The sequence below is a fragment of the Globicephala melas genome, chromosome 13 (genome assembly GCF_963455315.2).
Source record: "Globicephala melas chromosome 13, mGloMel1.2, whole genome shotgun sequence".
NCBI lineage: Eukaryota > Metazoa > Chordata > Mammalia > Artiodactyla > Delphinidae > Globicephala > Globicephala melas.
The window spans coordinates 66,438,059-66,464,869 of NC_083326.1; the positions used below are offsets into that span (position 1 = coordinate 66,438,059).

The window sequence follows — 26,811 nt, forward strand, 5'->3', positions numbered from 1 at the left end:
CATATCCCCCTCAAAATATTGTGCATCTTGATGGTTGATATTTTCATATTCTCATTTGAATCTTGATTTTTTTTTCTTTTAACTTTGCAGAGATGCTGATGCCACCAGAATCGATATTTATGCAGGTAAGACAGACATCAGTCCTTTCTTCTAATGCCCAGTTCCCGAAAGCATTTATTGCTGTGCCTAAGAAGAAATGAGTGGGAAAAAACTGGTTTTTGGAGCGTGGGTAGACAGCCTGATTACTACAGGTCTTAAGGAGAAACAGGGCAGCCCTCGTCAGGCATGTAATAGAAATCAAGAATATTGGTGTAAAGGAACTAACACAGGGTGCCCAGATCTATAGATCTATTTAAATAAATCCGCTAGGAGATTTATGGGGGTGATGGGGAGTGAAATGACCAAGTACCACTGATTGTCCTGATTGGAGTTAGCAGGTGACCAGGTTTGTGGTTCCTGCAGCCAAAGAGAGATCTTGTTGAAGGCCATCTTCTCCCTCTGCAGCCTTGGTGAGGACAAGTCCCAACTTGGAGAGTTGCTGGTGTCAGTTGTATAAAACAGTTGTGTAACCAGGTTGACACTGAGGTCTGCAGAGATGTTCTCAGGCAGAGAAGTTATGTAGGAAGAAGGGCTGCTTTGCTTCGAATTTAAAGATATTGACAGCATCTACTATTTTGCCTAATTGGCTCTGCTCTTTGGCAGCAAGATCCTTTTTTTTTTTTTTATGGAGTGGGTACAACAGTGGAAGAAATCTTAGTCATTATTATTTATTTATTTATTTATTATTTGATAAATAGCTTGCTTTTTGCCTGTTCAGTGTTTGCACCAGCACATTTTTTGGTCGTTTGAATGCTAAAAATCTGGAAGTGGAACAGAGGAAGATGGCTTTTAAATCCAATTTGGGTAGCATTGTCTAGCTTTTGAGAAAACTTGAGTGTTTTTATGGGAATATATGGTTATCAAATAATCCCTCTTTTTCTTCACAGACCTGTTTGATAAATGGGGATAATCACACAATAGGAAGTAATTCTTAGAATTTCCAATGCCATATAATTATAAAGAATCTCCCTAGATACGAATTTCTTATTCCTTTCTTTGGAGCAAAGAAAATATTCAGAACAGCTAAAAGTCAGCTATACTGCTTAAATTCTAAAGCCTTCTGTTCAGAAGGCTCTGCCAAAGTGGTGAAAATAAGACTACTTTTATTTTTAGAAGAAAATAACAAGAAAAGGGGGCATAGCAGCAGAATGTTAGAAGATGGTTACTAAACCCTCAGGCCAGATGGAGGCATCATTCCCAAGCCACAGTATGTCTTACATCTTAGTGTGCTTTAGTGAGGAGTAGTAACCGCTACCTCTGAAAGAAATGGTGGCTGTTTTAATCATTGCACAGATGGCAAAGCACAGAATGGGTCTCCACTCCAAGTGATGTTGAAGGGACAAATCATCATAGCCAAATCTATTTGGAAGAAGCTTTTTTTTTATTTTGGCTGCGCCACGCAGCCTATGGGAGTTTAGTCCCCAGATCAGGGATTGAATCCGAGGCCCCAGCAGTGAGAGCGCCTAACCACTGGACCTCCAGGGAATTACTGGAAGAAGTTTTTTAAAAGAGATCATCCCTGCTCCTTCTTACTACCTTTGGTGGGTGAATTTCAGCAAGGAAATTTAGTGCTTTACCCTTAGAATGCAGCAGAACAAACAGTTGGATTTCACTTTAAATGAAAAGGGCCCAGTGTGCATTCATTCTGTGCTCAGTGTTACTGCTGTTGTGTTTTGGGAGGAGTCGAGAGAGCATGAGATGGGGCCTTTGCTAAATTCTCATTAGACAGCTTAGTCACTAATTGGAGAGACAGCACTCTACAGAGGATTAGAGAACAATAACTTGATCTTGAGGGAACTGTCAAGGTAGTTAAAGATTAAATGGTGTGATAGAAGCGCTAAGCACTATAGCATTTTGGAGAAAGACTTGATTTACTCTCAAGTACCTTGAGATTGGGAATCTTGACTGAGGTGCCCCTAACTTCACACTTTTCTACTTCAGTGCCGTATTAACACATTCAACAGGAGGAATAAAAGCAACCTCATTTTACAAGTAGAATAATAGAATTAGTAATATAAAGTTTTTGTTCTTACTATATTGGGGAAAGTATCTTCCTGTCTCCCATTCTGAAACTAGATTGATAACTGAACTCGGAAATCTCCCCCAACATCAGATGTGGTTTGAATTCGCCACACATTCACATTGTAATTTAAAGAAGGGTGAGAAAGGAATCAGACTCCCGTACCCAAAGCATTCCTGTTAGGTGGGGCCAGACCATAACGTGCCTGTCAGAAGTAGAGTGTATTTTTATTGATCTTCTGGACTTCCTTGGATAGGGACTGCCATGCCTCAAAGAAAGATCCCTTTTGTGATGCCAGGTCAATGGTTAGTAAATGGAAAATTAGAGCAAATGTAGCTGAAACAAATACTGCTCAAACACATTGCAAAGTACGAGGAACTTGAGTGTTGTTCTGTTACAGCCTCCGCTGAGGACAACATCATTTTGTCGCCTCTGACTTTTGACTTATAGCTCCATTTCACATCTCCTTTCCAGCTTCTTTCTTTTTCCTGTTCTCCCCAATGGGAGTTGGATGGAGGAACGTTGGGCTAACTTGGAGAGGCCAGACTTGGTCATGTTGGGGGAAACTTAGATGTGCAGCCTTCCACACTGGGTCTGTGATTGTACATAGCTGCACCCAGGGCCTGAAGCACAACTGCAAAGAAGGTAGTTTGGCTTTGCCCTCCTTGTCTTGCTTCTGAGATGTATGTTGGAACGGGGAGCAGACAACCTCCAGCTGCCTAGACTCCCTTCTGTCCAGAACTCCCCCATCTTCATAAAAATCCTTTGCTTAGAGGCTTTAGATAGCACTCAATTGACTGACTAAAGTGAATAGAATGTGCTAGGAATGTATCTCTAACTGCTGGAATGTCTGGGGAGATAGGTTCAAGCAGAGAGGCCTTCTAGTTCTTGCTAGCTCTAGCTCTCTGCTTCTCAAAGAGTGGACCAGTGGTGGACAGTATTGGCATCACCTGGGAGCTTGTTAGAAATGCAAATTCTCAGGTACCACCTCCGACCCACACTACTAGACTCTGCAGGGTGGAGCCCCGAATCTGTATTTTAACAGGCTCTTCAGGTGATCCTCATGCACACTGCCTTTGCTCTAGCTGACACTCTTCTCAGTCTCCTTCTGCTTAAACCCTCCTGCTTACTGATCTGCTACAGGAGTAGCTATCCTATGAATTGTAAGCTCCCTGAAGGCAGTGATCACATCCGCATTATTCTCGGCTATTATCTTCATCACAGAGCCAGGCACATTGAATAACTGAGTGATAGGGATAAGCATTTTAGCCAAGTGAAGATGCCATACTGCCTCCTTACAAAGTTGAAGGAGTTACTGCTGTGTCACCTAGTCTCTTTTGGCCCTGAGGCAGTGCCACACGTGACTGTGGACCTGAGCACTGCTAGCTGCTTACTTACTGTTGGTCACTGTGTGGCCAGGAGGACCCTCCATAGGTGGGTCTCTTACTCTCATAAACATATGAAAAAGCTTTAAAGTGAAGTCCTTGGGCAAGAAAGGGATCTCAGACCCACTGTTAAGTGATGATTGTGTGTTAAAACAGCCTGTGTGGACTTCCCTGGTGGCGCAGTGGTTAAGAATCCGCCTGCAAGTGCAGGGCACACGGGTTCAAACTCTGGTCCGGGAAGATCCCACATGCTGTGTGTGGAGCAACTAAGCCCGTGCGCCACAACTACTGAGCCTGTGCTCTAGAGCCCGCGAGCCACAACTACCGAGCCTGTGTGCCACAACTACTGAAGCCCGTGCGCCTTGAGCTCATGCTCCACAATAAGAGAAGCCACTGCAATGAGAAGCCTGCGCACGGCAGCGAAGAGTAACCCCCGCTTGCTGCAACTAGAGAAAGCCCGCGCGCAGCAACGAAGACCCAACGCAGCCAGACATGAATAAATTTTTTTTAAAAAGCATCAAAATTAAAAAAAAAAGAAAACGGCCCGTGAGTCCTGTTCTACCAAACATAAGGACCTAGAAGTAATTCCTAGGTAGTGTTCAAGAAATGCCAGTAATCAATCCTTGGAGGTTTTTCAGATACACTTGGCTTGAACCAATTTCTAGATCCCAAAGCAGAGTCTTCGTGTACATTTTATGGCTAAAGCATACAGCAAATGGCTCTTGGCTAGATTTAGAACACTTTCTTTACCACGCTCTGTTCCTGACCCAGTTTGAGTCTCCATATGACACTTTGCTTCCTCCAGAAGGAAACTTTGAGAAATTTTTGCACCTTTTTTGCCCTTGCTTCTGCTTACTAGATCTCATTTGGGTTCTCCAGACTGATAAAAGGCACTGCCACAGGAAAAATTTTCTTATCTACCAGTAGTACTTCCAAGAAGGTCCTTATTCTCGAACTTTCAGGAAGCACCTGTGATTAATGTTTCAGCAAAGTTCAGCTTCCTGAACATCGAATGATACTTGAAAATCTCTGTGGCTTATAGTACTTCTGAAATAGCATTTTAAATTACATTAACTAGTCCATTTAACAGAGGTGGTTATGACTTACTTGAGTATTTAACTTGAGGGGAGGACAAAGAGCATTTTAAACTGAGGTTCCACTGCTTAGATAGTTGGGTGAAGTTGGTGAACTGCAGCTTGGGGGAGACAAAAATGTCCTCAATTAGGGAATAGACTCCAAGGCAGCCTTGGGCTTATCCCTGTAGTACCTTAAACTGACCTTCTTCCTTTTTAGTACAAATGCTCTCCTGATTCCAAGGCCTGTGCCGTTCCTCCTTTGCCTGCCTAGTCCTCATCACTGGGGTCAAAAGGCACCTTGGAAACTCTAGTGTGGTTCCCTTCCCTGTTTGGGAATCTCTTCTCCAGTGTCTCTGATGTGCTTGGACCCAGACTGCTCTGAGTGACCACTTGCTGCTGTAGAGACAGCTGCTGAAGGAAGGGGTTCTTCTGGCCACTGGAATGGCAGCCTTAGTCTCATACATTTCCTTCCTGTCGGTCAGGATGCCCTGCCACAGCTGCTCTGTCTCTTATTGTCGAAGGACTGTTCCTCTCTCCAGTCGAGCAGGTCCAGTTGGAAACCAGGCAGCTCTCACTATACTCTGTGCCATCTCACTTCTGGGATGGGGAGCTATTTGAAGGACCCATAGCAAGGAGGGGATGTGATGATGAATACTGATGGCCCAGAAACTATGGTTGGCCTGGGGCTAGTCACATACTGACTTAGTAATTCACCTTCTAGATAGCAGCTGCTACCACTGTGTCCATAGCACGTCTGGCTCCATCACTTTATCTGAAGGCTACCCCGAACTTAACCCACAAACGAGGTGCCCTGTTGAATTTGAGCACTGTTGATAAGGTACAGCATGTAGTAGTTGGAGTACTTTAGTGTCCACAGCAGAAGGCAGAGGTGGAAAAAATCCAGGTGCAGAGAGGCAGAAGGATGGTTGAGGTGTGTATGAAATCCGTGCATGTTCAGTGGCCCTGGCTGTGGCTAGATGCTGGACTAGGTATTCTCTGTCCCTTCCTTATACATTCTCTTATGCTTTGTCGTGGACTAGAATGCATTGGAGAGCCTTTGATGGAAATTCCTACCATCAAGGGCCCTGACATTTAACTCACACTAGCTAGGACTGTTAGAAGGAGAAGGCCTTTTTGGACTAAGCTTCACATTGATCCACCTTCCGATCACAAACAGGTTGCCGCCCTCTGGTGGGTAACTGCCCAGTAATGGCAGCTCCTTCTTTTACAGAAAGGCGAGAGGACCTTCGCGGAGGATTTATGCTTTGTTTTTTGGATGATGGAGCAGGAATGGATCCAAGTGAGTGTTGGGCTGATTGCTTCTTTTGGGGAGGAAGTAACCATTTTTACAAAATGCTTATTGTGTTAACTTGTTTTTCTGCCTCACTCTTGTGACTAGAAGGGAGAGGGAGGTCTCTTGCAACATCTCAGGCTTAATTCCACTCACAGATTTGCTGGGTTTTATTCTAGCATGGGAGATAGGATCTGAATGGCAGCCTGAAGTCCGTCAGATTACCTGTCTCTTGACATTGTATTTATCAGCTTGTGTAACATCCTGGAGCTGGAACTGTGGTGGCCTCTCCCAGCCTTATTACCACGTTCTGGTAACAGAACAAGGGCCCAGTGATGGCAGTACTGACAGGCCAGTCAGAGGTTTCCTCCATTTGCCTCATGGTTGTGAATTTCCTTGGACAGAGGTTTTCAGTAGACAGACAGCCCTGCTTGGATTTAACAAGGCTCAGACCTTTGATTTTTGAGAGTCTGGGAAAGAAAAGCAAACTTTTCACTTTGTCTTGTGTCCGCCACTTCAGGTGATGCTGCTAGCGTGATCCAGTTTGGGAAGTCAGCCAAGCGAACGCCTGAGTCCACCCAGATTGGGCAGTACGGGAATGGGTTAAAATCGTAAGTATACTAGAAGCCTGTCCCAGGACTCAAAACAAAATCGAGCAATGCCCTCCTGCTTCTGTCCAATGAAAATGTTCCTCGTCCTTGTCCGTCCATCACTGTAATTCTGGAACAGGAGGAGAGTCCGGAAGGAGTTGTGGTTTGGGGACTTAGCAGCTGATGTCCAGCCTACGTCACAGATCAAAGAGTATGAACATCCAAAATCATTGAGGTGGGAGAAGCTGTAGGTTTCTCTTGGCACTGTGCTCTGGAACAGCACCTCTCCTCCTACTGAAAATTCTTATTTTTACCTTGTGGTTGAAGATGCAAGTGGCTGTTTTGTGGGCTTGGGTTGCTTATGAGATGGTGAGGGGGTCACTCCGTGGTGCCGTGTGTCCCCTGAGCACCTGTCACACTTTGTGCCAGGCACTGGGGATCCAGGGTGAGTTAGTGAGAGACCCAAAACACCCCCCCACAACACCACCAAAGGACCTGGTTGCTACTCACATGTCCTGCCAGGCCCTGTAGCAGGGACCTACCTAATGTCTCCCCATCCCTTGAGACTTCTTTCTCAGCCCTTGGTTCCCACTTGTTTGGCATTTGGAATGTGGTGTTCTGGTTTTGAGTGAAGCCCCAAGAGAAAGATTTCTATTTCTGAAATGCTCACTTCCAGTTGTACATACCTTTGGATGGAATAAGATTTAGTGGGATTGGAGTTTCTACAAATGGAATTCTGAGTCATGTTTCTAGTCTTGCTATGGAAATGTGTTGTTTTATTTGAGGGTGGTGTTTGGTTGGGCAGCAGCATCAGTTGTCCCTCCATGCAACCAGCTTGGATGTATGGGGAAGAGAGAGAGTGCTTCCCATGATGGCAAGGACCTGGTACCTGGATCTCCCACTTGTCTCTCAATAACAAGCACTTACCATGTGCTGGGCACTGTGCTAAAAACTTTACTTGGATGATTTCGTTTAATCCTCACCATAGCCCTGTGAGGTATATGTACTATGATTCTCATCTTCAGATGAGAAAATTGAGGTTTATAGGGGTGATGTGACTTGCCCAAAGGTGTGAAAATGCCCAAGTGTAGAGCTGAGATATGCACCACGTCTTTCTGACTGCAAGGCCGGAGCTGCTGTCCATCTCACTTCAGTCAAACCAAAGTTCAAATCTGACATCAGCCGCTTAATTGCTTCTGTGAGCCTCAGCCTCCTCCTTTGTAAATTGAGATTATAACACATATGAGTAGGTTAAGAATCTATCATTACTGTGAGAGCCCTAGCCTAGTTTCTCCCTTCTTCATCTCTCCTTTGATCTTTCCATGGTAGATTTTGGGCCTGATTTGGTGGGCCTGGGGTAGGGCCCAGGTGATTCTGGTGTGGTGATCTAAGTTTCCAACAACTGAGTTCTCCTAGAGTCAGATGTAAGAAACCCTGACTTCCCTTCTGGATTATAGATAAAACCCCTTCCTGGTTTTATCAGCTCTGTGACTTCAGACAAGCCATTTCACCTTCTCTGAGTATCTGTTTCCTACTGTAGAAAATGGGCTTCTAAATGCTGACATTCTTCCTTACTGAGGAAGCTTCAGGAGCAAATGAAATAAGATTCTGGAAGTGCTTAGAAGACCAGGAAGGAAAGCATACCGAAGTTGAGAGTGTTGCCATCAGCATATTCTGGTAGAACGACTTTTGAGAAGGCGCCATTGAGAAGGAGCCCTCTAGTGTTCAGAGTGAATTCATTTTGAAACCAGTGTAGAAGTTGAAAGAGTTTCAGGAGGAAGTGATTTGTGGTGAGAATAGGGCTGTGAAGCAGAGAAGCCAGCAGAGAAGTGGCGTTTCTGGGTTGTTGCTATTTACCCTCCAAGGTCAGGATCAAAGACAGGGAAGAGGCACAAAGTGAGAGGTTTTGCAAAATTAGGGTAAGAGCAAGCTTTGGCAGAAGGTAAGCTAATTTGCCTCGTTTTGCCACCGGTAAGTTTCAGGGAGGCAGGAGGAGGACTGTGAGATTGTCTGGGGAGGGAGCATTGCCAGCACCTCGGGAACTGGAGGAGGAGAAAAACAACTTGGCAGCCACCGGAGCATCTCTGGATAGTGTCCTGGAGTTTTCCTGAACATTCGGGGAAATGGGGCATGGCGTTCATTTGCATACTTGGCACACTGGCCCAGTTTGTATTTGTATTTACATAGAAGGGAGTAATAAGGCTTCCCGCCGCTGTCACCTCCCTGGGGTATTAGGAGGACTAATGAGGTAATAGCCATAAAGCCAGAAGCTGCTCAGAAGACAGATCAGTGGGTCCTGTTCCCACTGGTGCTTCACACTTTTGCCCTGTTCAGTGTTTCCCGGAAAGGCCTGTCCTTGCCTGCTCCTCAGAAGGATTAACTCAGCCAAATAGAGGAAGGAGCAGTTGATTCTGTTCAGACTTTTGCCTTGTGGAAGTCAGCCTGGAGGCACATTTTTCAGAAACCAGTTGCTTCCTAAAGCAGGGACCTGTGGCTTAATGAGGTGACAAAACAATTCAAGACACAAGATGGTTGTGGTTACAGGACATGAGCCAATTGTAGGCCTCCTTGGAACTGTGTTCAGCAGTGATACTTTGGTTAGCTCTGTGTTTGGCTGAGCCTTGGGGCCATCCTGGTTTTTTGAGGACTTGTGAGCATAGGCAGTGGGCTCTTCCCTTGATGGTGCTGCCGTTTGATGAGTGGATGGGAGGGGAGTTGGTGTCAGTGAAGGAAGGACAGGGTGAGACCTGGATGTGCTCAGTGTGGAAGATGATGTGTGTGTTGGAGGTGTTACTGGAGTGAAACCTGGTGGCTCACAGTTAGGCCACAGCAGCCCTGTGTGGCTGGGAAGAAACCAGAGCACAGGCAGCGACAAGCTGGGGTGAGACTCCCCTGGGGCTGATGCTTGGTGGTGAGAGAACCCTGCATGCTGGGAAAATGTGGTTGAGAAGGTGATGAGGAGAAACTGAGGCCCACGGAAGAGCAGGAGGAGGAGTGTCGGGAGGTGGGGGTCGGGGAGGAGAGGGAGCGAGTGCTGTGGAGCTCAGCTCAGGGTCCTGGGTCCCAGGGAGGCCTTTAGGGGAGCCCTCCAAAGGCAGTCTCATCACGTCCAGAGGGGGGATTTGCTCCTTCTTCAGATGAGCTTTTGAATCCCTAGGAGAATAACCCATTTCTGCTTCCCTTTCAGGGGCTCAATGCGCATTGGGAAGGATTTTATCCTCTTCACCAAGAAGGAAGAGACCATGACCTGTCTCTTCCTGTCGCGTACCTTTCACGAGGAGGAAGGCATTGATGAAGTAGGTCCCATCCTCGTTCTCCCAGTCACCATTCTACTTCCTAGTTCTGCCCAGGCTCTTTTCATAGGTCATTTGCATGCTGGGCTTATTGGCGTTGCAGGATTGCAGCCACATCCCCTGTTAGGGGATTAGCTGGTTGGTTGGATGAACTGGTTGAGGGGTTAAGGCAGGTGTCTTTTTTTTTTTTTTTTTCTGTACGCGGGCTTCTCACTGACGTGGCCTCTCCCACCGTAGAGCACAGGCTCCGGACGCGCAGGCCCAGCGGCCATGGCCCATGGGTCCAGGCGCTCCGCAGCACGCGGGATCCTCCCAGACCGGGGCACGAACCCACGTCCCCTGCATCGGCAGGCGGACTCCCAACCACCACGCCACCAGGGAAGCCCAAGGCAGGTGTCTTAATGGGAGAGGAAGTAAAATCTCACAGCTTCAGAGAAGAGATGTCCCGGTTCTGAGAATGAGGCCTTCAAGTGTCAGGAACCAAGAGTTGGATTTGTAGGTCTCGTAGATCTGCAGCTTGAATTCAGTCCTGGGGTAGGGGTTGTCACTGGGGAGAGCTGTTTTATCAGGGGGAGTATTTGGGGCTTCCCTGACTATGGGTGGAGACCACAGCTGGTGATAATAATAGGAACAGCACTGTCTTTCCCATATGATGGTGATTTTGTGGAATGTGCTGTGAGTGCATTTTCCTTTTGAGGAAATGTGTTACTCTAACCATTTATATCAGAAGCTACAAACAAGTCTGATACCTGCAGGGCCTGGACAGGTAGTGAAGCAGGTGAACACATGGAAAGTCATTTAAGTTTTTCAGTAAGTGGCAGCTGACACACAGCCTCAGCTGATTATTGTTATGCTGGAAGGAAGGCCTAATGACTCTAGAATATTCTGATTTTGAAACCTTTTGGTAATTAACTGTGTAAGTTAAACACATGCACAGCTGATTCTCTTTGGGCCTGGTGGCTCATATCTGCAGAGCTGGTTTGGTGAGGTCTGCGCCCGCTCATGGGAGGATCAGGGAAGGCCTTGGCCTGCCTAGCCTCAGACTGGACTCTTAACTCCTTTCCTGTGTGAGAAATGGAGGCCAGAGCTTGAGAGGGGGCCAAGAGGGTCTGCAGAGAGAAATCCACTCCTGTCACTTAAACAGGTGAAATGCGGTCAGTGTCAGTCTAACTCATCTGTGTTGGTTGGCTGTGAGTAAATTGGTACTGGCCTTGTTTAGATGTGAGCCTAAATCATAGCAAATCAGTTCATGCTGGGAACGAAAGGCTCTTTTTCTGCCGTCTTTACTTCGTGAGCCACTGGGTTTGTTTGCCTTTTTGGTGAGTGAGAGAAGTGCTGCAGCTGGCAAGCACTCCCGGGAAAGGTGGGGCAGGAGGATTTGGCCCCAGCTGGGCTTTTCAGGACTGCTTCCTGGTGGACTGAGGGTGGTGCGAGCAGGGGCTGCGCGTCAATAGAAACGGTCTGTTCCTGGCCTGAGAGCTGGTGGGGGCTGTGGGAAGGGCAGAGGGGCCACCTGACGAGAGGTGGTGGCCTCTGGAGAGCAGAGAGGGTAGGTCGGGCCTGACCTCTGGGCCTTGGGGAGTGTGTGGGACTTTATTAAAAGCATCCAGGAAAGGGAATCTAAGCAATGTATTAGATCCTCTTTGAAATGATCAGTTTGGTTATTGTGTGGTGCCTGGATTGGAAAGATTGGGGTGTTGGTGTCAGAGGCCCTGGCTGTCTACAGGACTCCAGCAGGGAGGTGAGAGAAATAGGAGTGGCCGCAGATTTGGTGTTTAATCAGTTGGAAAGGGGAAATGGGAAGGGGGGGTTGTAGATGGCTGAGGTCCTGGTGTGGTACTTGGGGGTGGGCTGTCTGGAGCTGGGGAAGGATGGAAGAGGGGCAGTTTGGAGGGGAAGCGTGTACGTTTTGTCCTGGACACGCGAAGTTAAGTCTGGGTCTGGAGCTCGGGGGAGGCTTAGACTCCAAGGAATCTTCGTAGTGAATGGGCTCACCTAAAAGAGCGTGTTGGAGAAGAGGGCCTGGGGTCTTAGGCATGCCCACCCACATGTAAAGGCCAAGGAGAAGGGGAAAGCAGCAAAGGAGGCAGGAGCGGCCAGAGGGGTAGGAGGAAAGCCAGGTGAGTGGTGACCCTGAAAGTAAAGGAGGAATATTCCAATGGTGGGTGGGTGTCAAATGAGGTGAGTGCCCAGAGGTTAAAGTAATGCCGTTGTCACCTGGGACTGCTGTGAAGATTGGGAGGTGTAAAGGAGGTACCAATTCTCAGAACACACATGGAATTCAATTCCCCCGGTGAAAAAGCTAGGTTGAAATTTTTTCCTTACTTGGAGCTAGAAGGTCACTGTTTTGGATTGTACTCTAGTGTGAACTCAGCCAAGATTTCAAAATAAGATCACTTTTAGCTGGGTGGGAATGTGTCCAGACCAGCCCCAGGGCTGAATACTGTAGCTTCTTAGAAACCAGTAAAGTGCCTCAGAACTCTTAACAGTTTATCACCACAGAGCTTGTTAAAATACAGAATCCCCTTTTCTGCAGGGTGGGCCAGCCAGCCATTTTGAACCTCTGAGGTGCCTGGAGTGGTTTGCTCTGCAGAGGGAATCCCAGGCTACAGGGCTCCCCGGCACCTGGGAGAGGGGTGGGGGCGTGGGGGAGAGATGCATGTTGATGTCTCCGGGGAAGTGGCGTTTTAGTAGGGTTTTTGAAGAATGAGTAGGATTTTTCTCCCAGCTTTATTGAGGTATAATTGACAAGGGTAGGATTTTCTAGAAGATTACGTAGATGTAAGATTAAATTTTACACATATGGAAGAGTGTATTAAAATCTATGTATATATATATGTATAACTGAATCACTTTGCTGTACAGCAGAAATTAACACAACATTGTAAATCAACTAGACTTCAATAAAATTAAAAAAAATAACCTACGTACAGTTGAGAGTAATTATAAAGCAAATACCCACGTAGCCACCACCGTAGACTGATGCTAGAAGTCCCCATGTGTCCCTCACCAATCATATTCCTTATCGCACCTCTTAAGGAACTGCCTTGGTGATGATCAGTCATTTCCTTGTTTTTCTTTATAATTTTGTCACCTGTGTATGCATTCTTGAATAATAGTTTATTTTTTGCTTATTTATGAATTTTATATAAATGGACTCATACTATAGCGTTTTGTTTTTAGATTTTATTTCTCCTAGGATATATACCTGGGAGTAGAATTGCTGAGTTATAAGTTATGTTTGTGTGTGTCTTTAGATTCACTAGGTCATCACAAATATGTTTTGCTTAGTGGAAATAATAACTTATTACCAGATAGGGAAAATGACCAGGGATATCCCAAGCAGGGAACTGCTCATGCAAAGACCCCCAGGCCATAAGGCAGCATACCCCAGAGGACCTAGCAGTGTGAGGCAGAGTCTTGGGAAGGGGCAGAAGCTAGAGCCACTGGTGCCAGGCTGGGGGGCTTGGGCCTCCCCTTGGGGCAGTGTGGAGCTGCTGTGGGGAGGGAAAAGATGGATGCACATTTGCGGGGGGAAGGCTGTTCTGGGGCTTCCTTCAAGCATCTGCTTGTGCTTCCTCCAAAGGTGATAGTCCCATTGCCCACCTGGAATGCTCGGACCCGGGAACCTGTTACAGACAACGTGGAGAAGTTTGCCATCGAGACGGAACTCATCTATAAGTATTCTCCCTTCCGCAATGAAGAGGAAGTGATGACTCAGTTCATGAAGATTCCTGGGGACAGTGGTAAGTAGGCCTGCGGCCTCTAGCATCAGGGAGCTCCAGAGCCAGGAGCAGTATGGGGATTGGCTGGGGGTGCCTGGTAGAACAACAGGATTTCTATTCCCTAGGAACGCTGGTGATCATCTTCAATCTCAAACTCATGGATAACGGAGAGCCAGAGCTGGACATAATCTCAAATCCAAGAGATATCCAGATGGCAGAGACTTCTCCGGAGGGCACGTGAGTGTGGCTGGGTAGGGAGGAAAAGGGAGGTGACTTGAGGTTGAGAGGGGTGAGCTTGTTCCCTGAATTCCCCAGTTTTAGAGTTGGTAAAGCTGAGAACTCAATGTCTTCCTGCCACAAGGCAGAAGGGATGAATAGAAGGACAGCAGGTCCTCAGCTAATCCAGATCCTTGCCCCAGCTCCTTAACTTGAATGAGAAAGAGACCAAGGCCTAGAGAGGGGAGAGGAATTGCCAGGTCCGTGCTGGGATGGTGGGGCCAGTTTAGGTGTCTGTGCCAGGGACGTGAGAGGAGGTGGGATGTGGTGCCCACACAGAGGAAGCACCCCTCAGGGCAGCAAGAGAAGCCGAGATGGGAGGTGGAAAGGTGGAGAGCCTGCAGAGAGGCTGTCCACCCAGGCCTTCAGTTGGGCTGGTGGTGGGAGGGTGACAGCACCCTCCGTTCTGCTGCCTCCAGGAAGCCAGAGCGCCGCTCCTTCCGCGCCTATGCTGCTGTGCTCTACATTGATCCCCGGATGCGGATCTTCATCCACGGGCACAAGGTGCAGACCAAGAGGCTTTCCTGCTGCCTCTACAAGCCCAGGTAGGGGCCTGCCCACCCTGGCCTGCTGTTTCCTTTGGGCCAAGAATGGGGCCTGGCCATGTGTCTCTGGGGCATCTTTGAAGTGATGGTGGATCAGCGGCTCTGACAGTGTTGACTGCGTTTGGGTCTTTAAGCTGCTTGATTAACTGCAGACAAACTACTGGGTCCTGAGGGAGCGGCAGAGGTGGCTGGTGAGGTTTGTTGAGTGTGCCTTCTGTGAGGTGGAGGGTGCTCAGCCTGACACGGTGAGCTGTCTGAGCCTCTGGTTGCAGGGCCAATGGCCCTTTAGACAGTACACAGGGAAGCAGAGGCCCTGCTCGTTGCTGAGGTTGGTTTCTACTGTGGGATTAATGACACACTCGGAGAGTAGTGAGGTTGCTTTTCAAAGATGGAGCAGGATGGCAGGGGGCAAGTGGAGTAGGGAATTGAGTCTTTTTGCTAAAATAAGCTTGGCTTTGACTCATCGGAGGGCCAAGATAGTTGCTGCCCTGCACCTCTGATGCTCAGGCCCTCTGGTTACTCGCCCCCCGCCCCCCCAGGATGTACAAGTACACATCAAGCCGGTTCAAGACTCGCGCGGAGCAGGAGGTGAAGAAAGCTGAGCACGTGGCACGGATTGGTAATGACCCCCTGGGCAGGAGGGTCGTCTGGGGGATGTTGCTTGCGGCAAAAGCAGGATCCAGGCAAAAGCTCCATGCAACACCCAGGGGTGGGCTTTCCTGAACCACTGGTCCAGTTTCTCTCCCACCTCTCCCTCAGCAATTTTTCTTTCCAGGCTACTCCTTCAGCCATTTACAGGCTGTTATCTAAAGCTTGCCTGCCCAGAGTGAAGAGTCCCACACTGTCCTCTGGCACAAATACTTGTGAAATTGGTTTTCTTGACTCCAGGGCAAAAATCTCAAGGTCTCTCTTGCTGACAAAGCTTCTTGGCTGCTCAAGGAGAGTGGTTGGCTGAGGACTGTTGGTAACTTCCAGCTCCTGCTGAGGGTTTAACTCTGGTTGCCTTGGGCAGTGCTTGACCTGTTCTGATTCATTTGTAAAGTTGGTGTCTGTTTTCCTTGGGGCCTCCTTGACTTTCCAAGCAAGGAGGCTGCTCTCCCAGCTCACCTGTTCCCTGACAGTGTACGAATGTCTCATACGGCAGGGACTGCACTATGGGGTCCAGGAGGGATAGCTAAGAGTTTTGACCTTTTGAATTCTTATCATGGTTTCTTCTGGGTTTCAGCTGAAGAGAAGGCAAGGGAGGCGGAGAGCAAAGCTCGGACATTAGAAGTGCGCCTGGGTGGAGACCTGACACGGGACTCCAGGGTGAGGCCCCAGACCCAGCAGCTCTTCTCCAGCGTTGCTGCCCTTAGGATCCCAGAGCTCGCCTGGCTCTGTCTACCGCCAGTCATGAACCCCTTGCCCTAGAGCTGCAAAATGGGATGTGATGATGTTTCCATAGTCACTATTGAACACACTGTATGGCAGGATCTTGGCAACCATGTGAGGTGGACACTGTTAGTATCCTCAGTTTATAGAAAGAAATGGAAGAGGGTCACTTCCCTCAGGTCACACACAGCAGTAAGGGTCAGCAGTTCTCCACCCCTCCCCTGCGACACACACACCTCTTCAGACTGTTGTTTCAGTTGGGGGTGTTTCCTCCTCTATGTCAGCAAGTCTGGTCAAGTGAAGCACAGCTTTTGTGTTTGTCCCTAGCTAGGGCCCTTTTCTGTGGAAAGGAAGTAAATTTCTAGGTCTGTTTTTGCGTCCATGTGATTTAAAGTGAGAAGTTTCAGATGTGTTGTTAATGATATTACCAGCTGTGGCCCATAGCACTTCCTCTCCTTACTTGGTGCTGGCGTGTGTTTCTAGGTGATGTTGCGACAGGTCCAGAACACGGCCATTACCCTTCGCAGAGAAGCTGATGTCAAGAAGCGGATCAAGGAGGCCAAGCAGCGGTGAGTGCCCAGCTGGCCTTGGGTCTTTTAAAATTATGTAGCTTTTGTATGGATTATTGACAAAGAAAGAGCTTGAGGAATCCCTCTCCACCCCACAAGGTTGCTATTCTGTCACATGCAGATTGCTTTGAGAAAGCCATTAATGTTGTGATTCCCAGACGTTTGTCACATGCCCACCACAGGAGAGGTTACCCAGCTCAGTTCTCCCCTGAGCCAGGACAAGGTGGGCAGAGCCAGCACCTTGAGTTGAACACCAACCTGTCCTCACTGGCAGCGCTCTCACCTTCCCTCCCCGCTCCCTCCCTTCCTTTCTCCCCTTTTCTCTCTCCTCCATTCTCTCCCCACCTTGCCCATCCTTTCCCTCTTCCTTTCCTTTTTCTTTTTTTTTCTTTTCATTTAAAGGATGTATAAAATGCTTGTAGTATACAACTTGTAAAATACAGACTATTTAAGAAATACAGCTGTAAACTCCCTTATACTTCTCCCACCTGGTGATATGTACTCTTAATAATGCTATAGATTGAGTTTGTTCCTTTTAACCTAGACTGGGCATTTGTCCTGGCTCATTACATGATCTCCATGTCCCCCACCATGTCTGGAGCCTCTGCAGGCTCTGGGCCTGAGTCCTTGCTTACTTCTTGGCCTCCTCACCACAGGCCTAGGTTTCGGGTATCTGCCCCGTGAGTCTGTCCACTGATCATCTATCTGCTTTTCAGTTTCCACGATTTTGTTGACATTTATCCCATGATCATTTCTTCTCTCACATGTTTATTGTTCTTGTGAATTTTTGTCTTTTTAAAATTAATTACTGTCACATCAGTGGAATGGTTATGCAGATGACCTTGTGTTTATTCTACTAAATAAGCATCTTAGCAGAGATTTGCAACAGGTTCACAGAATCCCATTCATACTAAATACATCCCCGTTTGATACCAAAAGCTAAAGTCATATGCTTTTAATTAGGGAGCTTAGAGTGACTGCACAGTGAGTATCCTTGTCAAGTCTACAGGTTGCATATTGAATGCAAAGGCAAAACTTAAGTGTCTCAAGTTTCAGCTTAAGCTTAATACATCTTAAACACCATGGTATTTGTGTGTTAATGGGTTGATCTGTTTGAATTTATCTTTTGTCTTCTCAGAGCGCTTAAAGAACCCAAGGAACTGAACTTTGTTTTTGGGGTCAACATCGAACACCGGGACCTGGACGGCATGTTCATCTACAACTGTAGCCGCCTGATCAAGATGTATGAGAAAGTGGGCCCACAGCTGGAAGGGGGCATGTGAGTGCTGCCTGAGGAGAGCTTCAGCCCAGGATGGTTGGCGGGAGAGGTTTGGTCAGTGGGGTGACAGAGCCGTGTCTACCTCCTCCTGCAGGGCATGTGGCGGGGTCGTTGGGGTTGTAGATGTGCCCTACCTGGTCCTGGAGCCTACACACAACAAGCAGGACTTTGCTGATGCCAAGGAGTACCGGCACCTGCTGCGGGCGATGGGGGAGCACCTGGCGCAGTACTGGAAGGACATCGCCATTGGTAATGCCCTTTCGCTTCACCTCCAGCCTTGAGATCCTCTCGCTGCCTCAGGGGGCTGACTCCTCACGCGATGTGTGGGTGCTTGTCTTCCAGCCCAGCGGGGAATCATCAAGTTCTGGGATGAGTTCGGCTACCTCTCTGCCAACTGGAACCAGCCTCCATCCAGTGAGCTGCGTTACAAACGGCGGAGAGCTATGGAAATCCCAACCACCATCCAGTGTGGTGAGTTGGGGGTCGGCACCTCCTCCTGACTCCTTTCCATCATAGTCACCGTGCTGGCCTCCTGAATGCACTGACATTCAGGGACGTATGTCCCACTAGGGATATGAGTCTGTTTGGTGATGGCCCTGTGAGCTCAGTCTTGGGGCTGTGCTGTGCCCACCTGTTCCTTCTAAATGAGGAAGGAGGTCATCTACCCTGCCGGGTCTCACAAGGTTTGGTACCACATCGGTAGAAGTGTGAGTGATGACTGAGTCAGGATTTTGCTGGAGGAGGGAGAGGGGTTGGGGCCGCTGAGGGTCCGTGGTATAAAGTTTCCATCGTTGCTGGAATCACTGTCCCTGAGAAGAGTGACTGTTCTGTAAGGAAGGCAGAGTTGGAGCCAGACTGAGGATCTTTGCATAGAAAGTCGGGGGCATCTCTGCCTTGGGCCTGGCTGGGAGGAGCCTGGTTATTGTTGGTGGGCATGGCTGATGTTTTGTTGGGGGTATGTTCTGTGTCACAGATTTGTGTCTGAAGTGGCGGACCCTCCCCTTCCAGCTGAGTTCTGTGGAAAAAGATTACCCTGACACTTGGGTTTGCTCCATGAACCCTGATCCTGAGCAGGACCGGTGAGCACTTTTTCTAACAAGGAGTTTGTGGGCGTCCCCACCTCCCCCCGTGCTTTTTCCACTCTTCCACTATGCTTCTTGAGGTCAGTGCTCATATCCTTACATCTCTGTCTTGCTGTGTATAATAAATGCCTGGAAATAATAGAAGTGTATCCTGCAATGAGTATTAATTCTGTGCATTTGGGAAGTCTGAGGTTGCTCTGGTGAGAGGGAGCATGGGTTGGCTGAGGAGGAAGGACCCTGCCCTACCTGGAGCTATCTTGCCACACCCTTCCTAGCACTTTCTCTCTACAGGTGTGAGGCTTCTGAACAGAAGCAGAAGGTTCCCCTGGGGACGTTCAGAAAGGATCTGAAGACACAGGAAGAGAAGCAGAAGCAACTGACAGAGAAAATTCGCCAGCAGCAAGAGAAGCTGGAGGCCCTGCAGGTGTGTGGGTCATGGGCAGTGGGCACATGGGCAGGACCCCTCAGTGTCTCCTCTGTTCCCTCAGGCTCAGTTTCATCCTTCTGTCACCCATGAGTGCTGCCCAAGCTTCCCAACCCCAACCTCCAGGCACACTGGTTCTCCAGTATGCCTTGATCATTCTTTAAAAAAAAAAATTTTGTTTATATATTACAAAGAGGTCCGATTCATTTAGAATGTTTTGAAACTCCAGAAAGTACATATCCTGTCTTAGAGGTAACCACCATTAACTGCACATCCTTCCAACTTTTTATGACCTCTACATACACATAAATACATATATTTTTTATTAGAAATAGAGATCATGACTTACTTGTGTCATATCACACACACATACTTTTTTTTATTAGTGCATAACTATTTTCTTGGGCTAGTTTTCCAGAAGTGAATTTGAAAGAGTAAAAGGATTTTTAAAATTCTATGTTTTCTTTAAATAACTATTTCCAAATTATTCTCCAGAAGATGTATTATGTTTTGTTTTTTACTAGCAGTACATTTATTTTTAAATGTTTTTGCAAATTTGATAAGCAAAGATACACATCTTAAATTTGAATTTCATATTTCTAAAATTGAACAACTTTTTCGTGTGTTTCTTTTAGAACTGCTTATTGTTCTCTTATATTACTGTTGTTTTAAATTTTTTTCTTAATTGACTAGTCAGGTTTTTTTAGATATATGTGTGGTATCAACCGTTTATCGTATTTATTACAAAAGCCTTTCCCTTTCTGACTTCTGCACAGGCAGATGCTCTCATTGTATGCATGCCTCCCTGTCTGCCAATTCCCACCTGTCCTTTCCAGCTTTGGCCTTTAGGGATCTCCAACCTTTTTGGCTTGTTTTATAGGAATTTAGTCTACTGACACTTTTCCCCAGTCTCTCAATTGCTGGATTAATCATATAGAATCCTGTAATTTGCTGGTAGTTTAGTGTTTTGAATTTTTGTCTTCTCAGTGAGAATGGGAGGCTTGTAATAGTAGGACTGTGGCCCAGGGGTTCTTTTTTATTTGCCCACTGTCCCAGACTGTGGGGCTCCAAAAAGAGTTTGCTTGAATGTACCAGATACGCAAACGACCTCCTCATCATGTTTACCCTGCAGAAAACCACACCCATCCGCTCCCAAGCTGACCTGAAGAAATTGCCCTTGGAAGTGACCACCAGACCTTCCACTGAGGTAAAGCCCAGGGATAGGGGCAGGGCTTTTCCTCAGGTGTCTCATGCTGGGATCCATGTTGTCACTCTCTCTGGGCCTCTTTCAGGAACCTGCACGTAGACCTCAGCGTCCTCGGTCACCTCCTTTACCTGCTGTGATCAGGAATGCCCCGAGCAGACCCCCTTCCCTGCAGGCTCCCAGACCAGCCAGCCAGCCCCGAAAGGCTCCTATTATTAGCAGTGTCCCAAAGCCTCCTGCCTCGACAGCACGGGAGGAGGCCAGTACTTCCAGGCTGCTCCAGCCTCCTGAGGTGCCCCGAAAGCCTGCCAACACTCCAGTCAAGACTGCATCCCGGCCCGCCCCTCCCGTGCAGCCACCATCACCATCTCTGCTGCCCAACTCCAAGAGCCCTCGGGAGGTCCCTGCCCCCCGAGCCATCAAGACTCCAGTGGTCAAGAAGCCGGAGCCGCCCAGTAAACTCTCCCTGGTGAGATGCTCCTTCTTCTCCAGCCCTGCCTACAGTGGTATAGGAATGGAGGGGGCAGCGTTGACTGCATGGGGGGCAGGGGGGGGTGGAGAAGCCTCAGTGGAGATCAGCCTTCCGTGCTGCCCCTGCAGAGGAGGAGTCTGATAGCTGAAGGCACTCATGGGGGGCACAGAGCTTGCTGGTCCCCTGTCCAGGGAGCTCTTTGGTGCCCCCACCAAGGTTTGGTCCTCCACAGACTTGAGTCGCCTTCACTGGCTTCTCACGCGGTGGGCAGAGGTTGCAATCTGGTGACAGCCTTGGTGGGCTGCAGCAGTGGTTGGCGTGGTTCAGTGGGGAATGAACTGAGAGGCTCCCCTGTGACAGCTCTGAGCAAAGGTCCTCGTGGGCGTAGAGGCCGGGGTTGCTGTGTCCCTAGTACCGTTGGGAGCCCAGCCCTGGCGGGGACTGAGACCCACAGACCCCTTTCTGAATGGCTCCTTTAGGCCAGATGGGATCTTCCAGCACCTGAGGGTCTGCCAGGGTCCCTCATGTTCCCGCTCCTCTTGCTGTAGGCCACTCCTGGTCGGAAGCGGAGTCTTGGGGTCTCTGATGAGGAAGAAGCCGAGGAAGAGGCTGAGAGGAGGAAAGAGAGGTCCAAGCGGGGCAAGTTTGCCGTGAAGGAGGAAAAAAAGGACTTGAATGAGGTAGGTTCTCAGCATTCTCCCTCCCCAGGGTCTCCACCCGCCACCTGCAGTCTGTGACACGAGCCTTTCAGAAGCCTAGTCCATCTCTGAAGGACACTCAGTCACACAGACGACTAGAAACACGGTACCTGGTAGGATCTTGAGTGAGACTGGCTTGTGGCTCTACTCACAGGCTTGAGGTGACACCGACACAGATGTACTTCCGTGTCTGTGACATTCTGCCCCTATGCCTGCTCTCTTGTTTTCTGACGTTTTTGGAGGCAGGTGTGTACGTACTGAGATAATGGTTGAGAGAGTGGCTCTCAGTGAGGCCTGGGGGTTTAAACAGCCGCACAAGACGACATGAGGCGATGGCTTATGACCCTGGGTGGACAGTCTGTTCTTTAGGGGCACTGGCGGTGCCTCTCACAGACTCTGTTCTTGCAGCTCTCAGACAGTGCTGGGGAAGAGGACCCAGCTGACCTCAAGAGCGCTCAGAAAGGTGAGTTTAGGGAGGTGCCCAGAGCCTGTGGGGAAGTGGGAAGGGGGCCCCTTGCCAGCAGCACCGTATTCCGAAGGCCCATGGAGGCTTTCCTGGCTCCTGGCTCTCAAGCAACAGTGGTTTCAAGTCTAATTCTGAGAAGAATGCTGAGGCTAGCACGCCCTCGTGTTTATTTTTAGTATCAGTTCCTTGGTGTTCACCGCTGGCAGTTACCATGCTGCTCTGCGGCACTCTCATGACAGTTGGGGAAGGAGACCAGAGTGGCTGGGCTCCATGTCCCTGGCATAGTGGCGTCAAGCTCCTAGGGGTTCTTGTCCCTGTGAACCTGGGATGACCTTTCTCAAGGTGGCCCTGGCTGGGTCGGGGGCTCTAGTCTAGTTTTCTAACTCCATCTGCACTCTCAGCTAAAGGGCTGCACGTGGAGGTGCGTGTGAACAGGGAGTGGTACACAGGCCGTGTCACAGCCGTGGAGTTGGGCAAGAACGTGGTGCGGTGGAAGGTGAAGTTTGACTATGTGCCCACGGACACGACACCAAGAGACCGCTGGTAATGCCCCTTCTAGGAGGCTGGGTTGACAGAGTTGGGCAGGGGCAGGCAGCCCATCCTGGGAGCCTGGGACACGTGACACAAACACTGGGTCCTCCCTAGGGTGGAGAAAGGCAGTGAGGATGTGCGGTTGATGAAGCCCCCTTCCCCGGAGTATCAGAGCCCGGACACGCAGCAGGAGGGCGGGGAGGAGGAGGAGGAGGCGGCAGTGGCTCAGCAGGCTGTAGCCATGGCAGAACCCTCCACCTCAGACTGCATTCGCATTGAGCCCGACACCACCGCCCCGAGCACCAACCACGAGACCATTGACCTCCTCGTCCAGATCCTTCGGTGCGTTGTCGTCCTGCTCCGGGGTCAGCGCTGGTTCTCCACTAGCTCTGTGCCATTCTGATTTCCAGTCTCCACCTTCTTTCTTGTTTAGGAATTGTTTACGGTACTTCCTGCCTCCGAGTTTCCCCATCTCTAAGAAGGAGCTGAGTGCTATGAATTCAGATGAGCTAATATCGTTTCCTCTGGTGAGTCTGCCCAGCCTTTGGTTTTTGACTCTGCACGCCCCCCTTGGTGCTTGTTGTGATTGTCAGCTCTCAGCTGTGTGCGCCCTTCCCCGCTTGGCCAGCTTCCCTTTCATCTGCTGAGGGAAGGGAAGAGGGGACTTTACATTGTGGAAAAAGAAGCTGCTCAGCCGGAAGACTGGTGTGCAGCTGGTGAGATGCTGGGGTGGAGTGGAATCCTCGCTTAGGGACAGGCCCGGTGTGACTTGTGTGGAGTATGTCCCTTTTCCTCTGTCAAGGCAGGAAACAGTAAAGAGCTTAGGTTCAAAGTGCCGGAAACGTGACTCTCGGAGGTATAGGGAAGCTCCGAGGTATAGGGAAGCTCGTGGTGTGTGGAGATAAGCGTGGGATCTTATTTAGCAAATGCAGATGCAGTGCCTCAGTGCTGGAGCCTCCAAGTGGCTTAAGAGTCAGTAGAGACTGAATTTTTAGCAGGTACCTAGACATGAGGCTGAGAGCAGTAAGTGCTCTGCAAGGTGGGTGGGAGGGCTGGGGCAGCCTCTGGGAGGGGGAGAGAGTGACCAGGGCTAAAGAAAATGTGGGTTTGGGCGAGTGTTTGTAGAAGTGACGGGAAGTGTTTGAGGCAGAGGGACTGTTGTGAACAAAGGCTCAGGGATGCAAGGGCAGGTGGGGGCCAGGGCAGTGGTCTCTGTGGTGAGCACTCAGGGAGAAGGGCCCTCAGAGCCAGGATAGGAGGCATCAGGGGCACCCCCCTGAGGTGCAGTGGCTTAAACTTTGTATGAAATGGAGGCCCAGCTAAAGGTTTGAGCGGATGGAATTGTCGACTTGAACCATGTCTGGGGCAGGGGTCAAGAGGCTTATTCTGTAGAGGCCAGTTAGCAAGTATTTTCAGCTTTATGGGCTGTAAGGTCTCTGTGGCAACTATTCAGCTCTGCCGTTACAGTGTGGAAGCTGCCATAAGACCATATGCAAAGGAATGGACGTGGCTGAGGTCTAGTAATGCTTTGTTTACAAGAACAGGTGGCAGGCTGATTTGGTCACAGGCAGTGAGTAGTCTGTTGACCCTGCCCCTAAGAGGGTAACTCTGGTTCTGGGAAGGAGGGTGGATGGGAGACACAGGGACAGGGAAGCTGGTCTAATGGTAATAGGTCAGGGAGGGGGGATGGGAGCTCTGACAGGTGAAGGGGCCGTGTCAGGGGTCCTTCTTTGACTGAAGGCAGGTGATGGTGAGGAGGCAGAGGTCACGTGCTTCCCTGTCTCTCAGGCCTGTGGGAATTGGAGGTTGATGACAAAGCTGTTAACTGGGAGAGAAGCAGGGTGAGGGTGAGGAAGACGAGTTGTGATTTGACTTGGGCTGGAAGTACCAGCACTTCATTTCTGGTGATGTCCAGTGGATAGGACACTGGAGATTGGGGCTGGCACTTGGGAGGGGCGGGAAGGGCAGGGCTGGAGATGGGGATTGGGAGTCATCCACATCAAGAGGATGTTTCTGCTGTAGGAATAGCTTAAGTTTTCTAGGGAGGAGTTTCTGGAGAGGACAACTGGAATTGAAACTGCAGGATTAATATGTTTAAGATGGCAGGCCCTCGTGGGCAGTTGTATGCTTGATAAAGTTTGCCAGAGAGGAAAACATGGAGTTTTGTCTCCATTCTACTTTAAAAAAGGGAAATGAGGCTAGGAGCTGAAGAAACCCAGGGGCAGAGAGGTGAACAGTCTGTCTTAATAGAGCCCAGATTTGAACCCAGAACAACTTGTTAGGCCAAGGGTCTTGCTCCCCTGCGAGATGAGGGGGCACTGCACCCTGGGGAAGCTAGAAGGTGCAGAACTCATGGCTTCACAGAAAGCTGCTACACCTCAGCGCTTACCCTTGTTCAGGCTGCAGGCATCCTCTGCAGATCCCAGGAACAAACAGCTGATCGGCCTGGTATGTTTGTTGCTTTTGGCTTAAAGTTGTTGCCAAAGTCAGAGTAAAGCCTGGGTGCAGTGGGATCTTTGCAGTGGCCCTGACCGCTCAGACCAAAGCACAGTCAGTAGGAGCATCTGAGCCTAAAATAGTCTGTTGGCTTATGCCTGTAAAGGGAGGTGTACCACTAATGCATCATTTTAATAGCCACCTAAGTGAAATGCCTAAAATAACTCAAACTTTAATTTTTTTTAATGTTCGGGACACAACAAGAGTCTAATGTTCATTGTATCCTTGTCAGTTTGTAAATGACCGTCCTTTTGCTCATCATGCTGGACTAGGAGTTCCAGACCGTCAGGGGTCCTGCAAATACTAGATTAAAAAAAAAAAACATATATATATATATATATATATATATATATATATATACTTTAAAAGTAACGTAACTGCCTGTGAATCTTTAATGGCCTAAAAGTGGAAAAAAAATTAAAATGAATACAAATCATAGTTAGGCTTAAGACATTGTGTATTACATTTTAATACTTTTGGCACCTGCTTGAACATTTATTTTTGCGGTGCCAAGTGATAATTATTTTTTGTGCAGAATTTGAAGTTTCTGTTGCCATCTTGATTTACTGGGATAGTATTCTAGATTGTAAACAATTAAATAGTTCTAACACGTTTTAAAAACAGCAGTTTTTAGCCGTTCAGTGCTAGGTAGTTCATACATCTTCACAGAAGTAAATAAATGCTAGAGTTGGCGAGACTGCAGTTGTTAGCCAGGACCTGCTGGTCATGGGTTTGTGTTCATCAGCATGGCCTCATCATTCACGTTGGTGATTTATGAGTAAATCATAATGTTATAACTTTGAAATTAAACATAAAGAGTTATTACCCAGATTGTTTTTTATACTGAGATTCCATGTAACTTTCATTTGAAACAAGTGTTCTGCTACTTTCTAAAAGTTTGATAAAGCCCCATGTCTAGAGAAAGTGCTAGTTAACATTACTGCCCCACCCCTGGGAAGTTTCAGGTACTCAGGGAAGATGGTGAAAAGCTCTGATGCTGTATAAACATACTACACAAACCTGGAGGAATCTGTTGTTGATAGGTGCTTGATAAAATACTTGTGGAAGAGAACTTTTGATCTTGACATTGTTGGTTGTGACTTGGAAGTGGTTTGCTCAAAGTGCTGTTGTGCACTTAGAAAGGTGAATGGTGAGAATCATCCCTCACATTTACTCACGGCTGGCAGTCTGCCAGAGCACTTTGGTACGTGCTTCATGTGTGATCCTGTCTTCGTCCTCGTGGCAGCCCTGTGAGGTGGACGTCGAGGTCTTTCTTCTCTGGAGCTAGAGAGATCACTTGCTTCTGGGTCCGGCATCCCTTCAGACTGAGCTTCCTTGTGCTGAGCCAGTTGGGGACACCAGTGCCCATCTAGAAGGGCACTGGGGACCCTCGTGAGCTCATGCACTCACCCACCAGCTCCTCTCCCAACAGAAAGAGTACTTCAAGCAGTATGAAGTGGGGCTCCAGAACCTGTGCCATTCCTACCAGAGCCGCGCCGACTCGCGGGCCAAGGCCTCCGAGGAGAGCCTGCGTACCTCCGAGAGAAAGCTCCGCGAGACAGAGGAGAAGCTGCAGAAGCTGAGGACCAACATCGTGGCGCTCCTGCAAAAGGTGCAGGAGGTGAGCCAGGCAGCCCTCTCATTGTAGCGGACCACCTGGTGTCTCGGGGTGGGGGCTTGGGCACCTCCTGCTCCCTTCTCCCCACTCACAGGAATCTGTGGTTCCAACCCTGGCTGCACAGCATCCTGACCAGGAGGGCTGGAGGTGGTGCGGCTGCCTGGGCCTCATCCCAGCCAGACCCACGGTATCAGACTTTTGCCCTTGTTTAGACATTCTGATATACAACCTGGTTTGAGAACCCTCCAAGTCATAAAACAGAAAAACATTCTCAATTTTCCAGATGACGCCCAGATGGGAT

General features: G+C 48.7%; 1 protein-coding gene across 6 annotated transcripts in view; it reads left to right on the forward strand.

Annotated features, from left to right (window-relative positions):
• Window positions 1-26,811, forward strand: part of MORC2 (MORC family CW-type zinc finger 2) — a 41,595-nt gene that overhangs the window by 12,058 nt on the left and 2,726 nt on the right. For 4 of the 6 annotated variants that reach the window (XM_060311145.2, XM_060311144.2, XM_030860819.3 and 1 more), the window contains 24 exons: window positions 91-125; window positions 5,812-5,880; window positions 6,392-6,482; window positions 9,649-9,757; window positions 13,341-13,500; window positions 13,605-13,716; window positions 14,175-14,300; window positions 14,840-14,919; window positions 15,526-15,608; window positions 16,155-16,240; window positions 17,379-17,519; window positions 17,614-17,768; window positions 17,862-17,990; window positions 18,493-18,598; window positions 18,893-19,025; window positions 20,158-20,232; window positions 20,318-20,698; window positions 21,250-21,381; window positions 21,808-21,862; window positions 22,267-22,408; window positions 22,511-22,738; window positions 22,830-22,923; window positions 26,325-26,513; window positions 26,605-26,697. In XM_060311145.2, the coding sequence (XP_060167128.1) occupies window positions 91-125; window positions 5,812-5,880; window positions 6,392-6,482; window positions 9,649-9,757; window positions 13,341-13,500; window positions 13,605-13,716; window positions 14,175-14,300; window positions 14,840-14,919; window positions 15,526-15,608; window positions 16,155-16,240; window positions 17,379-17,519; window positions 17,614-17,768; window positions 17,862-17,990; window positions 18,493-18,598; window positions 18,893-19,025; window positions 20,158-20,232; window positions 20,318-20,698; window positions 21,250-21,381; window positions 21,808-21,862; window positions 22,267-22,408; window positions 22,511-22,738; window positions 22,830-22,923; window positions 26,325-26,513; window positions 26,605-26,697 (3,004 nt within the window). The remainder of the gene's footprint in view (window positions 1-90; window positions 126-5,811; window positions 5,881-6,391; window positions 6,483-9,648; window positions 9,758-13,340; window positions 13,501-13,604; window positions 13,717-14,174; window positions 14,301-14,839; window positions 14,920-15,525; window positions 15,609-16,154; window positions 16,241-17,378; window positions 17,520-17,613; window positions 17,769-17,861; window positions 17,991-18,492; window positions 18,599-18,892; window positions 19,026-20,157; window positions 20,233-20,317; window positions 20,699-21,249; window positions 21,382-21,807; window positions 21,863-22,266; window positions 22,409-22,510; window positions 22,739-22,829; window positions 22,924-26,324; window positions 26,514-26,604; window positions 26,698-26,811) is intronic. The other 2 variants (XM_030860824.2, XM_030860823.3) reach the window with 2 other exon arrangements.